At 31.9% G+C, this 10,244-nt stretch overlaps 1 protein-coding gene and 1 long non-coding RNA gene across 2 annotated transcripts; both read right to left on the reverse strand.

Annotated features, from left to right (window-relative positions):
- Nucleotides 1-1,621: 1,621 nt before the first annotated feature.
- LOC132739779 (uncharacterized) lies at nucleotides 1,622-2,382 on the reverse strand. Its single transcript, XR_009627054.1, has 2 exons — nucleotides 1,842-2,382; nucleotides 1,622-1,747 (listed from the first exon to the last, which is right to left on the reverse strand). It is a non-coding gene; the product is annotated as an uncharacterized LOC132739779 (long non-coding RNA).
- Nucleotides 2,383-4,991: 2,609 nt separating this feature from the next.
- On the reverse strand, nucleotides 4,992-10,238 carry LOC132739780 (MTOR-associated protein MEAK7-like). The gene is made up of 3 exons (XM_060727574.1): nucleotides 10,179-10,238; nucleotides 6,848-7,039; nucleotides 4,992-5,870 (listed from the first exon to the last, which is right to left on the reverse strand). The coding sequence occupies exons 1-3, from the start codon at nucleotides 10,191-10,193 to the stop codon at nucleotides 5,844-5,846; spliced, it is 234 nt and encodes a 77-aa protein (XP_060583557.1). The 5' UTR covers nucleotides 10,194-10,238; the 3' UTR covers nucleotides 4,992-5,843.
- Between the last annotated feature and the right edge of the window lie 6 nt (nucleotides 10,239-10,244).

Genomic DNA, 10,244 nt, shown 5'->3' on the forward strand with positions numbered 1-10,244 from the left:
AATTTCTTAATCGTCGGTATGGACAGAGAGTATATATTGTTTTCAATAGAAATAGATATTTGCAATAAGGGGCCGATTTTCTGAAAATGTGTCTTTTAATTTTCAAAATCGGATAATAAATGGTAAAGCAGCAAGACTTTTTGTACTGTAAGTATCAATTGCGCACCCCGAAAAGTTAACGGTAAATTACTCCGGGTTTTCGTCGTTTTCAATTTCTTAATCGTCGGTATGGACAGAGAGTATATATATTTTTCAATAAAAATAGATATTTGCAATATAAAATCAATTTTCTGAAAATGTGTCTTTTAATTTTCAAAATCGGATAATAAATGGAACGACAACAAGACTTTTTGTAGAGAAGGTATCAGTTTAGCGCAGGTATTTTACGCTTAACTCCGATAAACTAAAAATTATTGATCGGTTTCCCGATATCGAGTGTACAGGTACACGCGCGACAAGATATTTTAACGTTTTATATAGGTTTACTAGGAGTGTCCGATCCCTGTAATTTAAATCCGTGATTTATACCGGCGAACACTTTTATCTTGTATATTATTATAGACGTTCAAATATGATTTTTTTTCAAAACAGCTTATATCAAGTTTTTTTTTTATATATATGATCAGTGCATGTGCTGGGATTGATATCCTGAAGATAAAAAGATACGAAGTTTACAGGCCAAGGTTACAGTCGCGAAATCAAGTGACAAATCGATTTTCACATATTATTAAATAATGTTTGGTTGTAATTTGTAAATAAGGACAATATATACATACATATCATACTTTCATCATTCACTTCTGAGCTGAAATCATTACTTTAAATAAATTTTATATAATCCGGTTTATTAACGGTGTTCAGTGTAAATTCGCCTCGGGTTGATAACCCACTCTCTGATTCTTGGCTGAACACCACTAAATTATAAGCAGTAACGCCCCCCACCCACATCACATCACATCAAACAAAACAAAAAACTAATATTTTTTTATTGAATAATCATAAAAGTGCTAACAATGTGTGCACTCCAAAAAGTACTCCCACTAGTTAGAACAGGTGTGGATCAGAGGGGCTTGTAAAATATGATATCGACCAAGGTTAACACATATCCCAATGGGGGTTGACATTTTGAAAGTTGTTAGAAACTTTTCATTACTATTTGCACAATTTATGCTAAAAACCTAAAACGATATCCAATTCTCAATAGAGTTGGAAGACATACTTGCCGTATCCCAGGGGCTCATGACCCTCTTCCCCCCCCATTCCTCACCACCCTCGGGATTTGCACATGCTTTGTTGTAAAACTGTGCTTCTTTTGAAAGCACAATTTTCTTGAAGCTACCTTACTGCACGGTAATTTAGTTCAAGTCATATTAGAATCTCAATCTGATGTTATGTGTATCTTAGTATGTAGTTTTTCAGATGCTTATTTTGCCAAGGTTGACTTATTACTACATAGAAATTGCATAGATATGTAAATTCTCATGCTTTACATTTCAGAACTAACCCTTAAAGGTTACAACTCCAGATCTTCTGCCAAAAATAAAAATCAAAATATTAAAGAAGATTTCACTTAAATCATTACATTTTTTTAACAAAGGAAAAAAATAATCAACATCTCAAATAGTCATAATTTCATTTATTGTCATCGACAAGAACATATAAACAAGAAATATGAACACAACATTTTACCTTAAATCCAATATGCTACATGTATATCCAATAAATACAAGTTAGATTGCGATCCTACCTATCGTTTGTTTGTTTGTTTTGGGTTTTACGTCACATCGACACAGTATAGGTCATATCGCGACGTTCCAGCTTTACTGGTGGAGCGATCCTACCTATCGTACAGGGTTACATTTCACCTACAATCCAAGTTAATGCAGTAAGTTTAATAATTTTTTTTATACCTTGCAAATATATCTTCAATGGTGTGTAGTGATCCATATCTTTTATACTAATTAATGAGCCGCGTCACGACAAAACCAACATCCGCGTAGTCTGATAAGGATCCATGCTGGTCGCTATATCAGTTTCTCTACTTGTAATAGGGTTTGAAAGCAAACAGCATGGATCCTGATCAGATTGTGCGGATGCGCAGGCTGGTCTGGATCCATGCTGGTCGCAAACACACTATGTTGGTTTTGTCGTGGCGCGGCTAATTTTTTTTTTGTCGTTGTATATATAGTTTAAGTTTCACTGAGACAGAACGTAGTACATGTAAATTATGATGTAATACTATATTTTTGCATGCATCAGTAGACAGATAAAAACTACCTTTACGGGCTTACTAAGACAAAATATCCTTTCAGTTTGATTATGTAGCCAAAGGCCTTTATCAAATTATACACACAACAATAACTTTCACTATACTCATGTAGATTATTTGTAATTTTTTGATTTCATATGATGATAATGTCTTGCAAAGAATGTCAAATGGCACACAATGTTTTTGAGATTAAACATCAGGCCTTGCCATCAATTAGGATCCATATGTGTTACCATGTGAAGGACTGGAGATCACTTAAATCCTAAAACTCCAAAGTAAAAAATCATTAAACATGCACATTATGCCTCAGAAATGTTTTATTTTTATTTCTCAAAAGCTTTTTAAATTTGGTGTACATGTACTTCCATGGTTTCAAGAAAGTTACTCATTTGGCCCAGTTAGTTACCTGAAGCATCCTTTGCTTCTTTTGCTTTTTGGATATCATTATAGTGATATAGTATTTTGTATTGAGGTAAAATACTACACTGTTTGCATTTTGCTACTTTTATGACAAATTATTTAAACATTTATTGATATTTCTTCACGTTATAAGCATCTAACATGCTCTAAAAAACATGATTTATACATTATAAAATTTGTGTTTTTTCTTTCTAAAGAAGTAAAAATTTATTCGTTTCTGAGGCATAATGTGCCTGAATTCCTTATATTAAAATTTGAAATTCTTACGAAGGTCAAGTAAAGTCACTTAAAATGGAAAAAATTTGCAAAGAGTAATAAAGAAAAGCAATTTGCAAAGAGTAATAAAGAAAAACACCTGTTATTTGGAATTACATTGAATATTGATTTTTCTTTTCTTGCAATTCTTAGCTCGAATTGAGCGAAAAGCGTTAATTGGAAACAATACGGTACATCAAATGGTACACAAATTTGGAAATATATTTTCAGTCCAAGTAAAAAGACAACAACAAAAAAATTTCTATCCAGATAATTACATGCATATAATGTATAGGTACTGAATTTAGATAGAAAACAATAATTCTGTAATATATATTTTTTATTTGTATAAACGTCTTAAAACATAATCATGTATAGATTAGTGTTAATGTGTTAATAATAAAACATCAACAAATTAAATTGGTTTAGGAACAGATGTGCCGCTCAACAAATTCAATTAAAATGCTTACTAATGAACACTAATTAATTTAATGTCTCACTTGATTTACAAGGCTAATTAATAAAAGCCATTTTAATAAAGTAAATGTGTTACAATTTATATCCTATTGACTTAGAAATGATGTCTAACACCAAGTATAGGTTAAAGTTTTTTATACGAATTTAAAAAATTAAATTTAATTTTGTAAATACGTACTTATAAATTTTAACCAGCTTAGTGTTTTAAATCATTTTTATAAACTGTGGATTTACTAGACTGATTAACAGTTTGCCGATTTACCTAATAAAATTTGTTACGATTCATTTGAAATAGACTGCAATCTTATTGGACAAAAAATAATTTCAAACACTAAATCCAATTTTTATTATATACCTGTATCAATGTTGCTGTTTTTTTTATTGTACATATTTGCATCACATGCAAAAAATGTGATCTGAGGTGGCATTACTGGCACTACATTATTTTAGAAGAATTATCATGAATAAACAAGCATGTATAATACAAGGGCCATTAAAAGGATATTTTGATATACATGTTGTATTTTCTTGCATTTGGCTCTCATGGAATTTCTAGAATGGATCACACTTGGTGCTTCTGTGCCTCACAATATCCTGACCTGATAAAACCTACTTGAAGGTTAAGTAGTTTTTAGTAAAGATACTCTTGTCATGACACTTCTATATAATTCTCTTTTTGGACACCTGGACACATTAAAAAAAAAAACAGATACATTTAGATCTGTAAATCAGTAGTAATACCAATCCATAAACAAGTAGAAGCATATGAACTTCTAAAAAACAACTTCAGCCCCACTCCCCTCCTCCCATATAAGAAGGATTTTTAGAAAGAAAACTGCAGATCATCCTTTTAGGGGGACATAAAACAACCCTGAAATATTAGAATTCAATTACATTGGATCCTTAATTTTATCACTAACCATTTTCATATGAATGGTATTCATTGCATAGACAAGAGCTTTTACTTCAATATAATTACACATTAAATAATCAGTAATAATAAAATAATAAATAAATAAATGCAACAAATTATTCAGTTCATACAACCATTTCACTTATTCATATCAAACTGACTGAATATCAAATATCTTGCCTATAAATAATTGCAACAAACAACACTATTTACATAATTACACAGTCATAAATGTTTTGTTCCAAAATTGAAGTCTTATTCATTTTTAAACTATTATGTCACCCTATATAATAATAAGATAGTATACAACATATTGAGGATACTGAATGAGTATATGTTCAATACTGAATTTATTGAGCAAGTTGAATAAAATTATATTATGTAAGCCTCTGGTGAGCAAAATATTATTTTATTCAACAAGTTAATAAATTTAGTAACGAAGCTACACAAATATAAATTCTATTTATCACATACCTGAAACAAAAATTTGTTAACAGGAAAAAAGAATCTTTCTTTCATGGACTTGCTTATACTGTAATGCTCAAAATTTTGCTCCTCTTTCCACTATGTTGGTATATAACACAAATAATGTCACATCGAAATAAAGCACAGCTGTGAAATGCCGTTTTTTATGGAGTCACAGACGCACATGGTATGTGATAAATATAACATATCACTATATCTGTCATATGTTATTTATACAACATAATAACTTATGTATCTGTCATGTGTACAAATTTCAGGCAGTATTCCTAGTATCATACTGATAAAAACAGTGAAACTTAGCTAACTCTAGTTAGTCTATACATGTAGATGTGTATTATGACAACTACTATGGCCCAAACCAAAAATGCCATGTCTTTCCAACAAATGCTACAAGTAACTCCCACAATTGTCATATGCAAGCACTCCATGGAAATACTCAAGTCTTGATATAGATTGTTTTTAATTGTGCTTAACTAATAAAGCCTTTAAAAGTTAGAACTTATTCAAAGCAACTACAATAAACATAACTTTTCCTGTTGCATAAAAATCACTCGCTGTTTTCAAAAGAAACTCCTATTCCACATTAGCTAATTCTCTTGTCACAGATCAATTCTTATGTATCGCATAGAAGTCCTTTTAATCAATTTACTCCACTTTTATATTATTCTATCTTATATACAATTGTCTATTCTTTATCACAAAATTTGAATGACAAAGTTTTATCACATATAAATGAAGCTTGTTCTAATAATTTATAACCACCTGTTTCCATTTTGTTCCATCCTTTTTCACCTCTGTCACAGTCAATTACAGTTATTATCTGGTTATGAAAATATCTGTATGTCATAAACCACATCCCTGATATATTGCTAATATATTCTAAGTTCTACATCATTTTTGGAATGACGTTCATTTTCTTCTTCATTTCCTCCGTCAAGGGGGCCTCGTCCTCTCAAGGTCTCGGATACCCTCGGAATGCTGCTTTTTACCGCCAGTTCCAGTAATGCCTTAGCGCCACTATCTTTATCCCAATATGCTCACCCGGGATTCCTTAAATTCATGATAGAAAAGTAAGAAGTATAATAAATTTTAGAAATTCTCCCTAATAATTCCTGTTTTATTAGTAGTTATCAATGATTAACGGCAATTAAAAACAAACATTTTGACATCAAATGTTATTAGAAACAGAAATATCTCTTGAAATGATGTCAAGTTGGAACAACTTAACAAATTCAATTCCCAAACTACTAGGAAAAGTTAAAAATTAGTCAATTGTAGTTTTAATCACATAGAATCCATCAACTTCAAAATTCCTACCAAAGAGTAGATAGTCATGCAAAAGTAGAAAAATCTATTTTTAGCAGAAGTGACCTTGACCAAATCAACTGAAAATTCCTTGAAGGGATTGTCCATGCAGATAGTAAGTACAGAATGAATGACAAACAGGAAAAACAAAGCAACAATTATATGTCTAATTTCATATTAAAGGCACATTATGTTTCAGAAACGAAGGAAAGTTGACTTTTTTATAAAAGGCAAAGATAAATATTATAACGTTTCAATAACAGTTTAGAGCATATTGGATGCTTGTTACCTGAAGAAAGTAGTGCTAAGCAAGTGCGAAAATTAATGTCATAAAATAGCAAAATATAAACAAGTTAGCATTTTGACTTCCATACAAGAAACTAAGTCACTAGAACTGTACTAATTAATTACCAAAAAGCAACAGAAGAAAAAGATGATTAAGGTATTTGGCCAATGATTTACTCCTTGAAAACTATAAAAGTTCACCAAAAATAAAAAGCTCTTGAGAAATAAAAAATAACTGTAGTCTGTAGCGTTTGAAATGTAACATATTTTCTCTGTGTGTGTAAAGATGTTTCTTTTAAATTTCAAAAGAGTCGGTATAGTAATTATCAGATTTTTTCAAATATCAAATTTAAGCATATTATATCTCAAAACAAACTATATGTTTAATGAAATTCGAAATTATCAATTATCAAGAATTATCAAGTTTATAAACATACCTCATCATCTGAGTCATGTTTTTTCCTCTCTGGTCCTACAGCCCATACTTCAATACTATCTACGGAAAAATCTGCATTTTTTGACAGCTGTGGACTTCCATATGTTGTACATTTAGGAACTGCTTTACTGTGACCATTGTTAAATGTATAATCTATCCATAGTCCAAAATAATCTAGTTGTCCACCAAGTCCCTGATAAATATTTAAATATGTTTAAAGTATGAAAAAATGGTTCAGTTCAATTAATGAAACTTGAAAAATACTTTAATCATAATAAACTTGAAAAATACTTTAAGAATTATCAATGAAATAAAAAAGTGAAATTTTCATCTTCACACCTTAAAGGATTAGGCTATACACCTAAAATAGAAAATATTTACAACAAAGTGATGATTCTAATAATGTTTCTTCATATCAGATGAGAACTACATGTCATATAAAATTCATGAGAGTCTGAGTCTCGCACTGCATCTTTACATTAGCTTATGTGTATTTAAGTTTAAGCTGATCTTATCCGAAAACTGCATACTAGTTTATAATTAAAATTGAAGCTGATATTTTTAGGAGAACTAGAAATGTGTCATCATGCCACGGATGCCCCCGCATGCAGCCAAAATTTCAAATGTTATAATATTTAGTTCCAAATTTGTTTGCACAAAAAAATAATATTTTTTTCATTCTAAGTTCAAAACTTTTCAATGTTAACACAAACCATTTTTATACAATGTTCAAGGCACTGAAATTTAATTCAGTCTTAACCTTTTAAAAATAGCATATTGCATATTTGTAGCCAACATAATGGCTATATACATTTCCACAAAAGTATGAGTGCTGAAACTGAAAGTTCAAAATTTTTCCAACATTCAGGAAAGATAAGTTTGTCCAAAATCATTGAACCACGACCAAATTCAAACTTAAACTGCTTATTCCTAAGATGTATCTATATTATTTTCAAAGTGAAAGGGACATAACTCTGCCAAAAAATCATCGAACCATGACCAAATTCCAACTTGACCTGCGCATTCCTTTGACATATCCATATGTCAATTTTGAGTTGAATAATTATGTAACACTGTTGGGTTGATAATGAACAGAAACTGTAAATTTCATATCATTTTCAAAGTGAAAGGGGCATTACTCTGCCAAAAATCATTGAACCATGACCAGATTCAAACTTGGTCTGCGCATTCCAAAAACATATCCATATGTCAAATTTGAGTTGAATGTGTAATATTGTTGGGGAGATAATAAACGGAAACTGAAAATTTCATATTATTTTTAAAGTGAAAGGGGCATTACTCTGCCAAAAATCATCCAACCATGACCAAATTTGAAATTGACCTGCGCATTCGTTTGACGTATCGATATGTCAAGTTTGAGCTGAATGTGTTGTACGATTGGGGAGATGATGAACGGAAACTGAAAATTTCATATTATTTTCAAAGTGAAAGGGGCATAACTCTGCCAAAAATCATCGAACCATGACAAAATTTGAACTTGACCTGCGCATTCCTTTGACGTATCCATATGTCAAGTTTGAGTTGAATGTGTTGTACCATTGGGGAGTTAATGAACGGAAACTGAAAATTTCATATTATTTTCAAAGTAAAAGGGGCATAACTCTGCCAAAAATCATCCAACCATGACCAAATTTGAACTTGACCTGTATTTTCTCATGACATATCAATATGTCAAGTTTGAGTTGAATATGTTGTACCGTTGGGGAGATAATGAACGGAAACTGAAAATTCCATATTATTTTCAAAGTAAAAGGGGCATAACTCTGCCAAAAATCATCGAACCATGACCAATTTCGAACTTGACCTGTATTTTCTAATGACATATCCATATGTCAAGTTTGAATTGAATGTTTTGTACCGTTTGGGAGATAATGAACGGAAACTGAAAATTTCATATTATTTTCAATGTAAAAGGGGCATAACTCTGCCAAAAATCATCGAACCATGACCAATTTCGAACTTGACCTGTATTTTCTCATGATATATCCATATGTCAAATTTGAGTTCAATATGTGCAACGGTTATTAAGATAATGAACGGAAACTGATGAGGACGGAATGACGGAATGACGGAACAGGGTAACACTATATGCCCCTGCCATTATATGGCGGGGGCATAAAAAAATGTGTATAGAAAATAGGATTGAAATGAAATTATTTTTTCATCAACCTTGAAAGTGATTTGTTGTTATGACAACAGTACAGCCAATATGCATGGCCTTACATCTAGGTATAGTGTTCAGGGGAAAAATTGCTTGACCTAACTGCTGGAGCAATATAGTTTGGAAAAAAGGAAAATCATTCTCGTTGTATGTACTTCATTTAAAGAAAATAACTGTATTTTCATAAAAAAACTAAAGGTTTATAATAAAATATCACATAAAACTTAAAACAACAAGATGTTTGTATAACATGCATGTCCCCCTGATCAATATGTCCAGAGTTGCATGTATTGTAACTAAAAAACAATTTTGGCATAAAAAGCCAAAGTGACTTTGACATTTAAGCCTGTAATATGACTTTGACCCTGTGACCCTAAAGTCAATAGGGGTCATCTACAGGCCAAGACCAATACAATTTGAAGTTTGAGGGCCAAGGGCCCATGGGTTGTCAAATTATTGGCCATAAACCATTTGGACATACAAGGACAATAAGAACTTGAACTTTGACCCAGCAACCCCAAAATCAATTGAGGACGAGGGCCCATGGGTTGGCGAGTTATTGGTTGGAAACCATTTGGTTATACAAGGTCAATGTGACCATGACCTTTTACCCTGTAACCCAAAAATTAAAAGGAGTCATCTAATGTCCAAAACCAATACACCTTTGAAGTTTGATGGCCAACGGCCCATCGGTTGTCAAGTTATTGGTTGGAAACCATTTTGACATACTCGGTCAATGTGACCTTGAACTTTCACCCCAAAATCAAAGAGGTCATGTACTGGCCAAGACAAATGCACCTGTGAAGTTTTTGGGCCAAAGGTCCATGAATTATTGGTCGGCAACCAATTTGACATACAAGGTCAATGTGACCTTGATCATTGACCCCTTGACCCCAATATCAATAGGGGTTTAGAAATACAAGGTCAATGTGACTTTGACCAACAATTAATAGGGGTGATCTAATGGCCAAGACCAATACACCAATAACAGGATTATGGGCCCATGCTTTTTCAAGTTCTTGATCGGGAACAATGTGCGACGGGACGGACATACTAAGTTACTCACCAACATCATGCTGCAAATTAATATGATGTCCCTCTCCTTCGAAGGTGGACTTAATAAAGTATATAAAACACTGCAAGTTCTTACCAAGCCATTTGGCATTGTTTCTTGTCCTTGGTTGAAGTAAATGTAGTTAGAATTGTAACCAGTTGT

The sequence above is a fragment of the Ruditapes philippinarum genome, unplaced genomic scaffold (assembly GCF_026571515.1).
Source record: "Ruditapes philippinarum isolate M1 unplaced genomic scaffold, ASM2657151v2 ctg14339_1_1_1_1, whole genome shotgun sequence".
In the NCBI taxonomy this organism is placed as follows: domain Eukaryota; kingdom Metazoa; phylum Mollusca; class Bivalvia; order Venerida; family Veneridae; genus Ruditapes; species Ruditapes philippinarum.

Bases quoted from the DNA above. Each gene is read 5' to 3' on its own strand.
- LOC132739780 (XM_060727574.1), bottom strand. The intron at 5,871-6,847 runs GTATGTTTATAA...CATGAATTTAAG, and splicing joins AACATGACTCAGATGATGAG to GAATCCCGGGTGAGCATATT.